This window comes from Stegostoma tigrinum, chromosome 6 (genome assembly GCF_030684315.1).
Source record: "Stegostoma tigrinum isolate sSteTig4 chromosome 6, sSteTig4.hap1, whole genome shotgun sequence".
In the NCBI taxonomy this organism is placed as follows: domain Eukaryota; kingdom Metazoa; phylum Chordata; class Chondrichthyes; order Orectolobiformes; family Stegostomatidae; genus Stegostoma; species Stegostoma tigrinum.
In genome coordinates this window covers 106,136,983-106,155,545 of record NC_081359.1, presented here as the reverse complement: position 1 = coordinate 106,155,545, position 18,563 = coordinate 106,136,983, and the positions used below count along the sequence as shown (strand labels likewise).

The window sequence follows — 18,563 nt, the reverse complement described above, 5'->3', positions numbered from 1 at the left end:
TGAAGGTTGGACCGTGTAACTACCTTTTCAATGTTGTTTCTAGAATGGCTTCTGAAAGCTGGGAAGTTATTAAATATAACCACCTACCATCTGGGTGGCACAGTGGTTCAGTGATTAACATTGCTGCCTCAAAGTGCCAGGGACCCAGGTTCAATTTCCATGCTTGGGCGACTGTGTCTGCGTGGGTTTCCTCCAGGTGCTCCCGTTTCCTCCCACAGTCCAAAGCTGCACGTGTGGCCATGCAGAGTTGGCCGTGTTTTGCAGGGAGATGCACACTAGGTGGATTAGCCAAGGGAAATGCAGGATGACAGGGACAGGCTAGTGGGGATGGGTTTGGGTGGGTTGCTCTTCTAAGGTTTGGTGGATATGCGATGGGCCGAATGGCCTGCTTCCACGTTGTAGGGTTTCTGTGATTGCAAGATTGAAGAAAGGGAGAGGGCGGTGAACCACACAGCTGTTAGTTTGCCCTTCCATGGAAGAAAGAATATTAGAACCTATTTCAAAGGAGATGATAACTGGGTGGTTGGAAAGTAGTGATAAGATTGAACAATTCATTTGTGAAAGCCCTATTACATTTGACAAACATGTTAGTGCTTTTGCAGGATGTTACTTCTTGCATAGATAAGAGAACTGATAGATGTGGTATACTTGCACTTTTCAGATTTTTTTAAAACTAAGATCGCAAGATGCGATTAGTAAGCAAAATGTGGAGTGCGTGAGACTGAGAAATTGATTCTCAGTAACAAATATGTCAACAGACAGAACAAAGTGAGAAGAAACAGTTTCAGAATCATTCTGCGGACGACCGGCAGTAACTAGTGGGGTTCAGTGCTAGGGCCACTAATGGACTCTTTCAATCGATGAATTGCATATGGGGGGGGTGGGGGGAAGAAGAAGAGAGAGAGAGAGAGAGAGAGAGAGAATCACTTTTTGTAACACTTCCAGATTTGTTGGCTCCAACTCACCTTGGTATCCAAGTTTAGGAGAGTGCAAAGATGCTTCCTGAAAACTTGGACACACTCAGCAACTGTGCTAGAATATGACAGATGGAATATAATGTGAATAAATATAAAGTTTTTCCAACAGCAGCGAATAATAGACAGAAAAGTGGAACATTCCTTTACCCCTCATTATTCTAAGCAATGTGAGCTTTCCAAAGGGATTTCAGTGTCCTTGTTTATCAGCCTCTGAAAGCCAGCATGGAGGTGCAGCAAGCAATTAAGGGAATCCAGGATTATGGGGAAAAGAGAGTGAATCTGAGAAAAGCCGGATCAGCCATAGCCCTATTGAATAGTGGAGCAGGCTGAAGGGGCTGGGAGGTCTCCTTGTTCCTCTACAGGCTTAATGGTATGTTAGATTGGGATCCATAGCTATGCTGTAGTTGTACTGAGCCTTGGTGTGATGTTCCTGAAATATTGTGTGCAGTCTCGATCATACGTAAGGAAGGATATACTTGCCATTGAATGCACTAGAGGGTCACTAGATTAATCACTGGAGCAGTGGGATGTTAGATGAGGGAAGCTTGAGGAAATCGGGTCTGCGTTCCTAGAGTTTTGCAGAATGAAAGGTGGTCTTTCATTTGGTCAGGGTGGGGGTGGGGGGAGATGCTAATATAGATGAGATGTTTCTCCTGGTTGGTGAGACCAGAGCTAGGGAATAGAATGCCAGGATAAGGTGTAGACCATTTGAGCCTCGAAGATTAATCTCTTCACTCGGAGGGTGGAGAATCTTTGGAATCCTCTACCTTTTTGAAGTGAGAGCTGAATCATTGAGTAAGTTCAAGACAGAGCAACAGATTTCTGAAAACTAATGACATCCAGGGATGTGGAGATAGTCAGGCAGCAATGATCTAATTGAATATTGAACAGGCTTGATGGGCTGAAAGGAGACGTTAGCCAATGTCTCATGGGGAAATTCTGCAGCACAATAAGATTTAGGAGTCCTCGTGCCTAAATCATAGGCATACAATGTCAGCAGGTGGTAGGGAAGGTAGGTGGAGTTTTGGCCCCCTTTTGAAAGGGAATCGAGTATTAAAAGGAGTGTTCTTGCTCAAATTATGCAAGTCAGACCAAAGCTGGAAGAGTGCTCTGGTACTGAGAGCGGAGCGGGCCACCAGATTTACGAAGGATATAGTGGTCTCGGAGGAAGTACAATGTCAGTTTCCAAGACTAATGCCTGAACTTTAGGTTAATGCACGAGGAGAGGTTATACAAATTGATGTCTGTTTTCTCCACTTAGAAAAGGGATGATTTGATCAAAGTCTTCAAGATATTAGCAGGAAAAATAATGGATAGAGTGTAGGGGAGAGTGCAGGGAAGTGGTGTTGAAATGCCCATCAGCCATGATTAAATGGCAGAGTAGACTCGATGGGCCAAATGGCCTTCCTTCCACTCCTTATGGTCTTATAGACCAAGATAAACTATTTCTGCTGATTTGGGGATTCTATTACTAGGGGCCTCGTGTGAGAATTGGGGCCAGAGCATTCAGGAGAGATGTTAAGCACTTCTACACAAAAAGGGTGGGAGAGGTTTGGAATACTCTCCCACAAACAGCAGTGGATGCTGGATCAGTTGTCAACTTTAGATTTGTGATGTTTTGTTAATCAAGGGTATTAGGGGGTGTGGGCCCAAGGCAGCTGTACAGAGTTAGGCCACAGATCAGCAGGATCTCATTGGATGGTGGAACAGGCTCGAGGGGCTGAATGGCCTACTCCCATTCCTATATTTGAGTACAATGAAAAGTTTCAGACTCTATTTCTAAGGGAAGAGGTGCTGGCGTGGAGGCAGCCCAGAGAAGGTACGCTAGATTGATCCTGTTAGGGAGGGGGCTGTTTTGAGAGATTTAGAACAAAAGACCACCTTTTATTGAAAGGTACAAGGTTCTGAAAGGGCCTGACTAGGTAGATGCTGAGAGATCACGTTCCCTTGTGGGAGAACCTTCAATCAGAGGGCATCCTCCCAGAAGGAACAGTCTGCCATTGAAAAAACAGATGAGGAGTTCCTTTCATCCAAGGGTTAGTGAATCTGTAATTCTTTACCACAAGGAGCTGTTGACCTTTGGCCATTAATATATTCAAGGTGAAGGCAAACATCCTTTTTGATCAGGGAGAGAATTGAGTGTTATGGGGAAAAAGGCAAGAAAGTGGAGCTGAGGATTATCACATCAGCTGCAATCTTGTTGAACGGTGAGGGGTGTTTTAATGGGCTGAAGGGTCTGCCTCTGCTGCTACGTTTTGTGGCCTTGTGGTCCAGAAGCTGATATCTTCTGCCCAGCAGCTTCTGGAGAACCCAGTGGCCAGGGTTGAGAGCTGCAGTGGTGTTATAAAGCAGAGGCTGGAACACCATTCTTGCCCTCTTTCTCCATCCACCGCCAACCACCCCCCCCCTCCACCCCGGCCAGCCAACGTGAATTAAAAGCTGAGCACTTCACCCTATAATCTGTAAAGGGGGTGTGTGAAAAGTGACTTTCAGCAACTTAGTGGTTAAATAAAATAAACCCCTGACACTTTACAATCAATAAGTAGCAATTTAGTTATCTAACTCTGACAGTGAACAAATTAACTGAGTCATTAACAAACCAAATAAACCCCTTCTACCTGCTAACTGTTTCCGAATAAAACATGTTTCTAATTCTTGTTGTTCCAACAAGTGGCGGTTTTATTTTTAAAAAAACCATAATAGAATTTAACCTCTCTAAGTTACAGCCAGATGACGTGTCTTCTAGAATGTTCTGTGCCTCCTGCGTCAAATCTTAGCTAGGAGTGCTGTGGTACCGTTGTGAATAGATGGTGCTTTCTTCAAGGAGTGAGAGCTGTTAACTCTAGTAGATGGCAGTGAGCTGTCCTGTCTGCCCAACTGCCGCCTCTTTTACACCCTTGATATATCAATATTTCTTACAATAGGATAAGTCCTATGTTGTCAAAAACCATCAGATTTAAATTTAATTGGGTTTTTTTGGTATCTAGGTGCCTGGTTCAAATTTAATTGGCTAATTTCAAAATGTCTTGATGACAAAACAAAATTGCTGCTTGACCTGTGATACAATTCAAGTGCTCTCTGTCAGCATGCAAACCTACAAACTGCTGCCCACAGACTTCCTTTTTTGGTTTTGAATCTCTCAGCATAGAAAAAGCATGTCCCTTTTTTAAAGGGACCATGCACTGCTTTCCCCCTTACCATTTTACAAGTACTAAATTCTAACTTCCCGCCTTCCAATCCCCACGTTCACATTAACAGGGTGTGATACTAGCCCTTGCCTGTTGAGTGCCCCTCACCCAATTGGCAGTCAATATAGAGTTGCCTCAAACTTGGGAAAATTGGGGGGAAGTTCTGTCCTCTGTGTCTCAGGCTTCTTATTTTGGGATGACGCAACAACATCGCTTGTTGGATTGTTCTGCTTTTGACTGAGAGGTATGGTGGGGAGCTTTAGTCTTGTGCCACATATTTATTGATTTTTGAGCCTTGTTATGTGACAGGGATGAGATTTACTGCCAGATCTGCAAGCAACTTACCCAGAATCCCTCCAAGAGCAGCCACGCCCGGGGCTGGATCCTCATGTCCCTCTGTGTTGGCTGCTTCGCTCCTTCTGCCAAGTTTGTCAAGGTAAGGTTTTTTCCCCATTCTCGCTGTGCACTTCTACAAATGCTGAAAATGTACAGAAATCCACCTGAAAATGTAAAACCAAGTTCCATCTGCTTTAAAGGAAAAGACTTCTCCCTGAGGTGCTGGTCAATGTGCACTTTGTTTTCTTTCTGTCATGCTCTCTCCTTTCCACAACCTCCCCTCCCTCCCTCCCTATTCTCTCCCCCCCCCCCCCCCCACAACTTTTTTTATCTATTAGGTGATAGTTTTCTTAAAATCAGGAGCACCATCTATCTGTTACAGCATTGCTGTTGATGGGAGCTTACTGTGCCTAAAAGTAACTTGTCATCATATTGTGAGGCAACTATTGTTTCTTTTTAAACTGTTTTTCAATGTGACAAACCACGTCCAAAAGTTGCGAAAAACATCGCATTCTGAGGAACGGTCACTGGACCTGAAACATTAACGCTCTCTGCCTTCTATCTACAGATGTTGGCAGACCAACTGAGATTTTCCAGCAATTTCTGTTTTTGTGCCCAAAGGTTATAGAACGCCCGGTGTAGCAGGTTTCCTGGTCATGATCACATTACTATAGGTGGGAGGTTGCTTGTGCAAATTGACTGACTGCCTCATTTCCTACCCTGCGACAGTGAATGTGCTTTATTTCATTGACTGTAAAATGCTTTGGGTTAGATTAGATTCCCTACAGTGTGGAAACAGGCCCTACAGCCCAACAGGTCCACACCGCCCCTCAAAGCATCCCACCCAGACCCATCCACCTATAACCCACACACCCCTGAACACTCTGGGCAATTTAGCGTGGCCAATCCACCTAACCCGCACATCTTTGGACTGTGGGAGGAAACCGGAGCACCCGGGAGGGGAACCCACGCAAACACGGAGAATGTGCAAACTCCACACAGACAGTTACCAGAGGCTGGAATCAAACCTGGGCCCCTGGTGCTGTGAAGCTGCAGTGCTAACCACTGAGCCACCGAGCCGCCCCTTTAGGCTGTCTATAATTCAGAAAGGCACTACAGAAATGCAAATCTTTCTTTTAATAGTTCTGTTTTGCTTTAATGAAATCAAGCTGATCTGACTTTGACATACTTTGATTTTAGGATTATTGGGGGAGCAGAGAATGATGTGACGGGTGAACAGCTTGAGACTACTGTCGATACGCTGTCCCAGTGAGGAAAGCTGGTGTACATTTGCACCATCAATTTAATTTGCACTCCTGACAGAAAAAGGACTGAAAATTTGGAATTGATTCCCACAAAAGCTGTCGAGGCTAGGAATCCATTGAAAATGTCAAAACTGAATTTGTTCAGTTTTAGATGATGGCAATCTAGAATAAAAGCAGAATACACATGGGAGTGTTTGGCAGACTTGCAGAGTTGGCAGGGGGTGGGGGTAGAGAGTCTAGCATGAGCATTTTGAGCTGCAGAATTTGGCACAGTGTAGGAGGCCATTTGGCCCATTGTCTGCACTGACTGTACAAGCGGCATTGTGACTTAGTGCTATCCTCCTACCTCTCACCTTTTTTCCTGAATGCTATTTAAACAGAAATAGCACCACTATTGAACCTGCATCCTCCATGTTTCCAGGCAGTGCATTTCAATCCCTCACTATTTGCTGAGTGAAAAAGTAATTCTTATGTTACGTTTACTACTTTCGCAAATCCCCTTGCATTCTGTTATCTCTCCCATGTTGGAAGCTGGAATGGTATTTCCTTGTCCACTTTGCCTGGACCCCTTGTGATTTTGATTAGTGCACCAAAGAAACAGACCCCTTGTTCCCACCAGTTCATGCTTACCGTTAATCCCAAACTGAACAATTCCCATCTGCCAGCAGTTGGCCCATACCCCTCGTACTTTAGGTGGTCATGAAAATATCCAAATGTCTTTCTAAACATTGTAATTGCACCCCCATTCACTGCTTCCCCTAGAAGCTTATACCACACAAACCACTATTTTTAAAAAAAAGAAATTGTCTCCTATGCAAGTTGACAGTGGATTTTTTGGTTGGCATTTAGTGAGTCACAGAACCACTTTGGGACAATAAGACTTGGGAAGGAAGTCTGCCATGGCCTAATTGAAAGGTGGACCAGGCTTAAAGGGGCTGAATGGCCTGCCAGTGCTATGCTCATATCGTGTTTCTCTTGCCACAGTACTTGAGGAATTTTATCCATGGAGGTCCGCCTGGCTATGCACCTTACTGTGAGGAAAGAATGAGGAGAACGTTTGCTAATGGGACCCGGACACAGCCTCCCAGCTGGCTGGAGCTCCAGGTACATTCTGGGAATGTGATATTTTTAGTATGTTGTGTTTTAAAATAAACTGGTGGGAGAGGTGGATGGTGGGGGTTAGTGTTACGAGACAATCTCCAAGACCTTAACCAGGAGGCTGCCTGCCCCTCGGTTTGAACTTGCCGAATTCCACGGCCTCATTAAGAGGAGCAACAAAGGACTGCCCAACATCTACCCACAATGCCCATCACCAGAAGTGGATTGTCAAATTAAAGGTGGCTCAGTGGGTGGCACTGCTGTCTCTTAACACCCGGGGACCTGGGTTTGATTCCATCCTCGGGCGACTGTCTGTGCGGAGATTGCATGTTCTCCCTGTGTCTGCGTGGGTTTCCTCCAGGTGCTCCGGTTTTCTCCTGCAGTCCAAAGATGTGCAGGATAGGGTGGTTAGGCCTGGGGTTGGTATGACCTTGCTTACTATGATCTGCCTGTGCTGCTCACAAAACAAGGCTTTTCACTGTACTTGGGTTCACATGAAAATAAATCAAATCAAATCAATCGGTCAATTGAAAAAGCTGGCACATAGGTTAAATTTCTATTTCATAATGCTTCATTATTTTTGCCATTAAGGTGTTTTTGTTTTCTGTCCCTGGTGATAATTAGAATTGCATGATGTCCAAATGTAATGAGTTGGAAACTATATTCAAATATAGCACAGACCTTGTTTTTTAAAAAAAAAAGGTGCTGTAACAACTCGGGTCTGGCATCGTCCATGGAGAGAAAGCAAAGTTAATGTTTCAAATCCAGTGACACTTCATTGGAAGATTCTGAGGAAGGGTCACTCGACCCAAAACATGAATGCTGCCTTCTCACCACAGATGCTGCCAGACCTACAGAGTTCCTACAGCAAATCACTGTTTTTGTTTGTCTTCCAGCATCCATAGTTCTTTTGGATTTTTGACTGTGATCTGGTACTTAATTGAAAGCCCCTGGCATGCTCTCCACCTGTACCCTGCCTCATTGTGGTGCATGTACATAGATGCATGTCCATGATGCCCTTAGAATTTTGCCCCTTTTGCCAGGAAAGAGAGATTTAGTTTAGCTACCTTTTTTGTTGTTCATTTTACAAACCAAGTTGTCTGAAAGTAACACGCTCAGTTTGGACTGTGGGATACCTGCCCCTATGCCTGGTTTTTTAAGATAAAAAAAAACAAAGCTCAGGATTATGAAAGGACAGAATTGTACAGAAAGCGGGATGATAGGTAGAACAGGAATGTATCTGTCACTCCAGTGACTTCCAACAACGGCCAATTGCAGTCACTAAATCTTGATTACAGTTTGCATTCCTGCGAAATGGTCATCCAAGAAGGGATGTTTTGAACAAAGTAAACCTTGAAAGTGATCCTTGATTTCCAGCTGGACTTCCCTCCTTCCCAGCGTGTGGAGTAAATAGTTAGGTAGGGATTGGTTTGGTTGGTGTAGTTGCTAGGAGATTTCAATGTTCACTAACACCAATGCACTGAAAAATCGTTCACCAAGTTTTGTGGTGGAATCATTGATTATAGAAGGGTGTCCACCTGAAGAATCCAGAGTCATCTTTTAATGAGCTCACAAAAATGACTGAGGCATGGAACCTTCGTCCTCCTCTTCAGTACTGATGACCCCAAACAGCTAACAGACTGAGAAATGGTAAGAATTGCTGATGCTGGAGTCAGGGATAACCGTGTAGAGCTGGGTGAACACAGCAGGCCAGGCAGCATCCGAGGAGCAGGAACGCTGACGTTTCAGGTTGGGATTTTTCTTTGAAGTGAGACACACATGCGGATACCATGTCTGGAGTGAGAGACAGAATCAATAGACCCTTAAGGTTTGGAAGAAGGATAAATAACAATATAACCCCTAATTGTAAAGGTTTTTGACAACTTTGCTGAATCAGAAGTCACGTGACACCAGGTCATAGCCCAATAAGCTTAATTTATGGGGCTACTCCCTTTGGATGAAGTGACCATAACCTGGTGTCATGTGACTTCTGACTTTGCCCACCCCAATCCAACATTGGCATCTCCCCTTCTGCGTTCAGGGCATTACTGACTAGACATCACTTATTGCCCATCTCTGCCCTTGATGTTAATGAGCTACTTTCTTAACTGGCTTACATTCTGAGCGGTGTCAGTGCACCAACAGTACTGAGAGGAAGAGGCCATTCACCCCACCTAGTCTCCAAGTGTTTTGTGGACTCTAAACAAATCTCATCCGAAAAACCTGTCTGTCCCCTTCTCTTCCTCCCCCCACCCCCCCCCCCCCCCCCAACCATCTTGTACGCATTGAGATTTCTTTTTTGGAAGTGTCAGTGACCTACTGTGACGGTGTATTCTGTAATCTGCCCCCTTGTCTTCTCCCTGTAATAGGCCACGAAGTCAAAGAAGCCAATCATGTTGCCCATCACCTTCATGGATGGAACAACAAAGACTCTCTTGACAGACTCCGCGACAACAGCCAAAGAGCTGTGCAATGCATTGGCTGACAAGATAGGCCTGAAGGATCGCTTTGGATTTTCTCTCTATATAGCTTTGTTTGACAAGGTACGGATGAACCAAACTATCATCCTTCCATCCACTCGTGTTTAAGGGTAAAATAGAAATGCTGATGGTGGTTGGACTATGGGAATGTAAACAGAAGTTCTTTGTTTGGGCAGAAAGACAATGCATGATGGTGCTGCAGCCAAACTTAACATCTGTCTGTTCCCTTTGGAGCGTTGATGGTTCAATTAAACTTTAATTGACACGTGAACTGCGCCCTCTGTAGGTCTCCTCCCTTGGCAGTGGGAATGATTACGTGATGGATGCCGTCTCCCAGTGCGAGCAGTACGCCAAGGAACAAGGTGCACAAGAACGCAACGCACCCTGGCGCCTCTTCTTCCGTAAGGAGATCTTCACACCCTGGCACGATCCTACTGAGGACCTGGTGGCAACAAACCTCATTTACCAGCAGACAGTGAGAGGGGTCAAGTTTGGAGAGTACAGGTGTGACAAGGTGAGCCTGACTTCCACTGAGGTATTCCTCGAGGTGCACTTGATGGGCTGAATGGCCTGTTTCTGTGTGCCATCTCCTCCCTGTTTTATGCATTACTGGCAATACCAACATCTGTTGTCTGCCCCTAATTGCCCTTGGACTGAGTTGCTTTGAGAATGGAGTTCAGTCCATCATCTTGCTATAGGGACGGCAGATTTCCTATTGGTCAACACAAACAAACAGGTTTTCAAACTGCAGTGCAGTAGATGCTTGGACATTGTTGCTGGTCAGCACTATGACTCAGGGGTTAGCACCACTGTGCCTCAGTGCCAGAGACCCAAGTTCAATCCCACCCTCGGGCAACTGTCCGTGTGCGGAGTTTGCATGTTCTCCCTGTGTCTGCGTGGATTTCCTCTGGGTGCTCCGATTTCCTCCCACAGGCCAAAGATATGCAGGCTAGGTGGATTGGCCATGCTAAATTTTCCCCATAGTGCCCTGGGATATGCAGGCTTGGTGGGTTAGCCATGAGAAATGCAGGGCTAGAGGGATACGGTAGGGGGTGGTTCTGGGTGCAATCCTCTCTGGAGGGTCAGTGTGGAATCCATGGACTGAGTGAATCCCTACAGTGTGGAAGTGGGCCGATGATTGGTTCGTTCGTTACCTACAAGTCTCAGCTGCCCCTAGTGAGGTTTCTGTCACCTTTTTCCAGTGGTCCGTGGACACCAGTCCAGTCATATCTGCCAAGCCTCCAATGCTTCGGGGAGAGGAGCAGTTAATCTCTGCTTTAATATTGGTTATACGAATGTCTTTGGTTATGTTCTCAATTAAACAGTATGGAGAGGAAGCCCTTTATGTTTAAAAAGTCCATTTGTTGGTGTGAGGTTGGTGGGTGGGGAAGCAGTCACCTGGGCAAGGCAGGCATTTCTTTGACCATTTGCTAGTATCTTTTGAGAGCAGTTGAGAATCCAGCCATTGCACTTGTGGGCCTGGAGCCACGTGTAGCCCAGGCCGGGTTAGAAACGGCAGGTACAACCTTCTGAGAAGTTTGGAATGAACCAATGGGGTGTTAATGACAACTGGCTGACGTTGGTTTCCCAGAGGAGGTTCCCTTTTCCCTTGGACTCCCTCCCCACCCTGTGCCCCCAGTTCCACCCTTGGCAGTTCAGTTCTGGGAGGCAGCTCATCACCACAGCCTCGAGGGTAATTAGAGATATAAAAGCTGGCTGAACTGGGTTATTCTACATTCCCAGAAATGAGCGAAAAGAAAAAACAGGTTTTTTAAAATTTATAATTAATTCAGATTCTCTGTGGCCCTTTTGGGATTTGAACATGTCTGGGGACCACCAGCCAGGATCTTGAAATTGCCCTTTGTCACTGCCTCCCTCCCCCATCCCCCTCACAAAACAAAAGGGATCACAAATGGAGTCCGCTTCTCCTTTTTTAGCAGTTGCAGGCATTGGCTTCTGTTGTACAAGCCTGCCTCTGCTGGTCTCAAGTGGTATAGCGAGTCAGTCATAAGCGATGACAAAGTGTGCAGCTGGATGAACACAGCAGGCCAAGCAGCATCTTAGGAGGACAAAAGCTCACACTTTGTTATCTCAAAGCTTTTGTGCTCCTGAGATGCTGCTTGGCCTGCTGTGTTCATCCAGCCTCACATTTTATTATCTCAGATTCTCCAGCATCTGCAGTTCCCACTAGCTCTCTGATAGCAAGTCAGTCAGTTGAAGAGACCACATTTGGGCAATTAGAGCTAGTTGTATCAGAACACGCACATTGAGGAGGAAATGAGCAGAACGATTGCAGAGGGTACCATCGTTAAATCCTGTCCCCTGTTCCACTAACCTTGAGCTTGAATTGACAGTGTAACATTGAGGGGGGGGTTCCCTAGCCAAACTAGAGTCAGTAAAAGAGTAAAACTGTACCCGGTGCGGCTTCCTCTACATTGGGGAAACCAAGCGGAGGCTTGGAGACCGCTTTGCAGAACACCTCCGCTCAGTTCGCAACAAACAACTGCACCTCCCAGTCGCAAACCATTTCCACTCCCCCTCCCATTCTCTTGATGACATGTCCATCATGGGCCTCCTGCACTGCCACAATGATGCCACCCGAAGGTTGCAGGAACAGCAACTCCTATTCCGCCTGGGAACCCTGCAGCCATATGGCTGCAATGTGGACTTCACCAGTTTCAAAATCTCCCCTTCCCCTACTGCATCCCTAAACCAGCCCAGTTCATCCCCTCCCCCCACTGCACCACACAACCAGCCCAGCTCTTCCCCCCCCACCCACTGCATCCCAAAACCAGTCCAACCTGTCTCTGCCTCCCTAACCGGTTCTTCCTCTCACCCATCCCTTCCTCCCACCCCAAGCCGCACCCCCAGCTACCTACTAACCTCATCCCACCTCCTTGACCTGTCCGTCTTCCCTGGACTGACCTATCCCCACCTACACCCTCTCCACCTATCTTCTTTACTCTCCATCTTCGGTCCGCCTCCCCCTCTCTCCCTATTTATTCCAGTTCCCTCCCCCCATCCCCCTCTCTGATGAAGGGTCTAGGCCCGAAACGTCAGCTTTTGTGCTCCTGAGATGCTGCTTGGCCTGCTGTGTTCATCCAGCCTCACATTTTATTATCTTAGAGTCAGTAAAAGTCTGGGGAGGCAGACTCAGCTGGTTGGTCATACCCTGCACAGAGGAAGATGGTTGTGGTTTTTGAAGGGCAGACATCTCCATTCCCAGGACATGTCTCCTGCAGGAGTTCTTCGAGGTAGGCCCAACCATCTTCAGCTGCTTCGTCAGTGACCTTCCCTCCATCATAAGGTCAGAAGTGGGGATGTTTGATTTGAATCATTTGTGACTCCTCAGATACTGAAGCAGTCAGTGTTTGTATGCAACGAGATCTGGACAATATCCAGGCTTGGGCTTAAAAGTAATAAGTGACGTTGGTGCAACAGAAATGTCAGACAGTGATTATGCCCAATCAGAGAATCTAACCATCGCTCTTTGACATTCAGTGGCGTTACCACTGCTGAATTTGAGCACATTATCAACATTGAGGTTTCCCTTTGACCAGAAACTGAACTGGATTAGTCTCATAAACACCAGAGCAGGCCAGAGGCTAGGATCTTGGTTGCTGGGTGAAAAATCTGGATGTTCTACCCCACCCCATGGTATTTTGGGTACAGTAGTCATATAAACTAAAAACAAAGTTGCTGGAAATCCCAGCGGGTCAGGCAGCTTTTATGGTGAGAGAGCAAGCTAGCGTTTCTAGTCTAAATGACTCTTCTTTGACTCAGTCATCTGGACTCCACGTTAGCACCCTCGCCCCTGCCTGACCCACCGTGATTTCCAGCAGTTGCAATAACTTTCCCCTATGTTGGCTGGGACAGCATTTACTTTCTGCCCAATGGTGCCAGTGTCACACGAGTGAGTAAAGAAAATGGACTGGATAACATTCCTTCCCCACTCCTCAGTCCAGGTATCCAGCAACTTTTGTTCCGAACCCCTCATCCCTGAATGAGGGACTGCACCAGATATTAAAGGTCACTCTCTCACCTTTTTCTCAGGGACCGAGAGTTGTCATTAATACAGGCCCCCTCCATGATGTTAGAGCTTAAGTCTTTAAATAAATGTAACATCCCAACTGTTGTTCTGGTTTGCCATTTTGTTATACACTTACACAGTGAACAGCTACTGACTGTGTGTGTGTGTCTTTCTGTCTCTGTCTCCCTCTCTCATCCTGGCTGCAATAGGAGGAGGACCTGGCTGAGCTGGCATCCCAGCAGTACTACGTGGATTATGGATCAGAGATCATCCTGGAGAGACTTGTGAGCTTAATCCCGTCTTACATTCCGGATCGGGAGATCACCACCTCTAAAACAGTGGAGAAATGGGCTCAGTACGTCGCCGCAGCTCACAAGAAGGTGAGTTCATGCTGCACCCCAATGATCTAAGAATTGTCCAGTGAACTCTGTCAACGTGGACCTGACTGCAAGAGCGAACTATACGATATGGTAAATGGAAAAGCCCTGGGGAAAATTGATGCACAGAGAGGTCTGAGTGTTCAGGTCCATTGTACCATGAAGGCGGCAACACAGGTGGATAGAGTGGACAAGAAGGCGTACGGCATGTTTTCATTCATTGGATGGGGTATTGAGTACAAGGGTTGGCAGGTCATGTAGCAGTTGTGTAGGACTTTGGTTCGACCACATTTGGAATATTGCGTCCAGTTCTGGTCGCCACGTTAACAAAAGGATGTGGTTTGGAGACGGTGCAAAGGTTCACCAGGATGTTGGCTGGTACAGAGGGTGCTAGCTATGAAGTGAGGCTGTGTAGATTAGGATTAATTACATTAGACTGAGATTGAGGGGGCGACCTGACTGAGGTCTACAAAATCATGAGAGATATAGACAGGGTGGATAGCAAGAAGCTTTTACTCAGAGTGGGGGCCTCAACTACTAGGGGTCGTGAATTCAAAGTGAGAGGGGGAAAAGTTTAAGGGAGATATGCGTGGAAAGCTCTTTACGCAGAGGGAATGCACTGCCAGCGGAGGTGGTAGAGGTGGGCATGATAGCGTCTTTTAAGATGTATCTAGACAGGCACATGAATGGGCAGGGACTAGAGGAATACAGATCCTTGGAAAATAGGGGACAGGATTAGACACAGGATCTGGATCAGCGCAGGCTTGAAGGGCTGAAGGGCCTGTTTCTGTGCTTAAATTTTATTTTGTTCTTGACTATTCAAACACCCTCTCGTGGCCAATTTACACCTTCCTTAAACTTCTGCTCATCGAACCTTTTAGTCTTGTCACAATTCTTAATGCCCCCCCCCCCCCACCCCACATTTGCTCATGTTGATTCACTCTCACTGTCCAATTGGGCCTTGATTTCACAATTCCCATTCTTATTTTCAACTCCTTCCAAGCATACCTCTTGCATTCTATCACTACAATTTGTTTGTTTTTTTCATTTTTTTTTGGAATTTCCCCTCCAACCTGCATCTCCCCATCCACAATAAAACCTATCTTTCTGACAAAGCTTCAGGTCTCACAATCTCTGTCCTGAGATCAGGCCAACAGGCTTCCTATCTCCATGTGGTTTTGGCTGCTTGCTCTGCCCTACTTCTGTTCCTCAGGGAAGCGCATTGGTGCGTTTTCTGATGGTAAGCTTGTCTTTGAATAGAAGTTATTTTTATTCATTTGTAGGATGAGTGTGTTGCTGGCTAGGTAGCATTAATTGCCCAGAGGGCAGTTAGGAGTCACCTATGTTGCGTTGGGTCTCATGTTGGCCAGATCAAGTAAGGATTGCAGTTTTCTTCCCTCAAGGGCATTAGTGAACCAGATGGAGTTTTTCTGAAAATCGACAATGGATTCACAGCCATCATTAGATTCTTAATTCCAGATATTTTTATTGAGTTCGGATTCCACCATTTGCTGTGGCAGGATTTGAACCGAGGTCCCCGGAACATTGTCCGGGTCTCTGGATTAACAGTCCAGTGATAATACCACTGGGCCATTGCCTCCCCAGTACTGTTGAAATATCCATAATCTAGATGTTGATATGGAGCTGGATATTTGCGAAGTTAAGGCTGATGCTTTGCTTTGGTAGGGCTTGTTGGAAGTTCTGAAAAGTTGAAATCACTGGAAGTGCTGTGGCACTGCAGGAGCCCATTCAGCTGACCATGTATGCACCATCTCTCCACAGGACTAAGTCAAGACTTAGTGCTGTTTTCCTGTCTTCTCCCATTCCCTGCACATTGGGTGATTATTTAAGCAGAAATAATGCCTCAATTGGACCCATCTCTGTTCTTACAGACTTTGCAAACCCTTTGCAAAGCAGCGTTTTCTTTTTGCATCACATTTGCTTCTTTTGTGAAATCATTTTGTTTTCTTTTTGGGGGAACAAGTGTCCTCGTTTTTTTTTTAAGGAGAGCCTTCAGCAAAGGCTTTTCATCTTTCAGTGCATGAATGTGTAGCTGGCAAGGCCAGCATTTATTGCCCACCTCACTTCAGTCTGAGTGCCTTGGCAGACCATTTCCGAGAGCATCCACGAGTCACCCACCTTGCTGTGGGTCTGGAGTCACACGTAGGCCAGACCAGGTAAGGATGGCAGATTTCCTTCCCAAAAGGATGTTCGTGAACTAGGTCGGACAGTTGATTCATGGCTCACAGTAATGAGACTAACTTCATAAATATTTTCTAATGCATCTGTTCAGTGATGCTATTACAAGTTTCTGTGGCAGTGGACATGAACCCAAGCCTCCTGGTCCAGAGGTAGGGATACTACCATTGCATCAGAAGAGCCCCTGAGACTAACATTCAATTCTCTTTCCTTTTTCATTGAGTTTAACTTCTGCCCAATGTTGTGGTGGGATCTGAACCTATACCCGCAGTGTGTACCTGGGATTTGCTCGTTCGTTCTTTTTCACCCTGAAAAGGGGGTGGGCTGGGGGGGTGGGGGCGGGGGGAAGAAAAGGCATTACTAACAAGCTTACCTCATTTTATTTTGATATTTAGTTCTAAAAGGAGGACATTGGAGATGGGAGGTGGTTTATTTGGTAACCACCGCCTCCAATCAGGCACAAACTGAAGCAACATTTGATCTACAAAGCCAAGGGTTCTTTGAAGTTGGTGTCACAGGTAGACAGGGTGGCTAAGACAACCTCAGGTCTGGTTGCATTTGTAAAGAGAAATCGGTTAATGTTTTGGGTCCGGTGACCCTTCCTCAATTGATGGTAGCTTGGAAAATGCCAGTTTGTACAGAGTCTGGACTTGATATTGAATTCAATAATTTTTAGGGCCTGAACTCTCCATGTCCTAGCCCTCTATCCCACACTAGGCCTTGTGATCACAGCCTGCTATCACATGCTGCCTGTCATTAGCCATTAACACTCCCCATCAATAACTCTTCGTTCTCCTGGCTAAATCATTATTTACATCTTTGTCTGTCCAACTGGTCTTGCCTGTCTCTCTCTCTTTTTGGGCTCAATCCCCACCTATTGCTTGCTTTCCCCCCCCCCCCCCCCCCCCACCCTATTGTCTGCATATAAGCTGATTAGTTTTCTAGCTACCATCAGTTCTGAGCAAGGGTCACCAGATCTGAAACATTAACTCTGATTTCTTTTTGCCAATGCTGCCAGACCTGCTGAGTTTTTCCACTTTTTCTTGTTTTTGTTTCTAATTTACAGCATCTGCAGTTCTTTTGGTTAAAAAAGCATTTAGCACATTTGCCTTCCTTGCTCAGACCTTTTTAGTACAGGAGTTGGGACGTCATGTTGAGGTTGTACAGGATGCTGACGTGGCTCACTTTTGGAGTACTGTGTCCCGTTCTGGTCGCCCTGCAATAAGAAGGATATTATTAAATTGGAGAGTGTTCAGAAAAGATTTACCAGGATGTTTGCTGAAAATGGAGGGTTTGAGTCCTATAGATAGGCTGGAACTTTCTAACCACAGGAGGGTTGGAGGTTGAAGGGTAACCTTTATAGAGGTTTATAAAATCATAAGGGGTGAAGATGGTGAGTAGCCAGGATCTTTTCCCTAGGCTGGGGGAGTTCAAAACTAGGGGGCGTGTTTTTTAAGATGTGGAGAAGGATTCAATAGGGACATGAAGGAGCAACTTTTTCCACGAAAGGTGGTTTGTTTATGGAATGTACTGCCAGAGGAAGTAGATGCAGATACAGTTACAGCATTTGAAATACGTTTTGGATAAGTCAGTGAATGAATAGGAAAGGATTGGAGAGATATAAACCAAATGCGGGCAAGTGGGACTAATTTAATTTGGGGACGTGTCAGTATGGACTACTTAGATCGAAGGGTCTGTTTCCATGCAATATCAAAATTGAATCATGTGAGCATGAAATTTAATGTCACAACTTTTTTAAAAAAAAATTTGGGTCAGGTGGGACAGTTGAAAGGAGAGTGTCTGTCTTCTCCACACCACCCCCCACCCTCCCAATCCTGTCTGTGTCCTACCCTTTTCTGACCCCATCTCTATACAGTATACAGTCCCGTCACTTTTTTCTGAAGCATGCTGCTGCCCTCTGTTGATCGAATGGATTACTGCACTGCTGTCATTCTAACATGCTTCAGAGAATAACAGGTATTTTAGGAGTTCCATTTTCTGTCTAGACGGTGAGCATTCCAAATTGTGGCACTGCCATTTAACTAGTTCCTCATTTTTTTAGTATTATTTATTAATAAAGCACACAGGCTTTACTATTAGAGCTGTAGCGTTCAAGAGGAAGGTGATCTTTAACTTGTACAAGATTCCCCCTTAGACCTGTATGTACAGTTGTGGATACCACATTATGGGAAAGATGTGAATGCATTGAAGAGTGCAAGAATGGTTCCAGGGATATGAAATTTCAGTGAGGATAGACTGAAGGGGTGAGAACTTTCTTCTCTGGAAAGAAGGCTAAGAGGAGATTGGTAGAAGTTTTCAATGTCATGTGTACAGTAGGAAGGGAGAAGCTGTTCCCATTCAGAAGGAATGCAGGACAGAGCAAATGAAGCAAAGATGAAGTGAGGGAAGAAAGTGTTATAGAAGTCCTACACTGTGGAGAGAAGGTATTCGACCCATTGAGTCCGCACCAACCCTCCCAAAGAACATCCCGCCCTACCCCTGCAAGCCTACATTTTAGCATGGCCAGTCCACCCACCCTGCACATCCTTTGAAGTGTGGGAGGAAACCGGAGCACCCTGAGGAAACCCAGGCAGACGCGGGGAGAATGTGCAC

At 45.8% G+C, this 18,563-nt stretch overlaps 1 protein-coding gene across 2 annotated transcripts in view; it reads left to right on the top strand.

Annotated features, from left to right (window-relative positions):
* The window catches only part of myo7aa (myosin VIIAa), a 152,878-nt gene that overhangs the window by 91,365 nt on the left and 42,950 nt on the right, over positions 1-18,563 (top strand). For both annotated transcript variants that reach the window (XM_048532748.2, XM_059646833.1), the window contains exons 27-31: positions 4,475-4,601; positions 6,751-6,870; positions 9,234-9,407; positions 9,631-9,858; positions 13,584-13,754. In XM_048532748.2, coding sequence (XP_048388705.1) covers positions 4,475-4,601; positions 6,751-6,870; positions 9,234-9,407; positions 9,631-9,858; positions 13,584-13,754 — 820 coding nt within the window. The remainder of the gene's footprint in view (positions 1-4,474; positions 4,602-6,750; positions 6,871-9,233; positions 9,408-9,630; positions 9,859-13,583; positions 13,755-18,563) is intronic.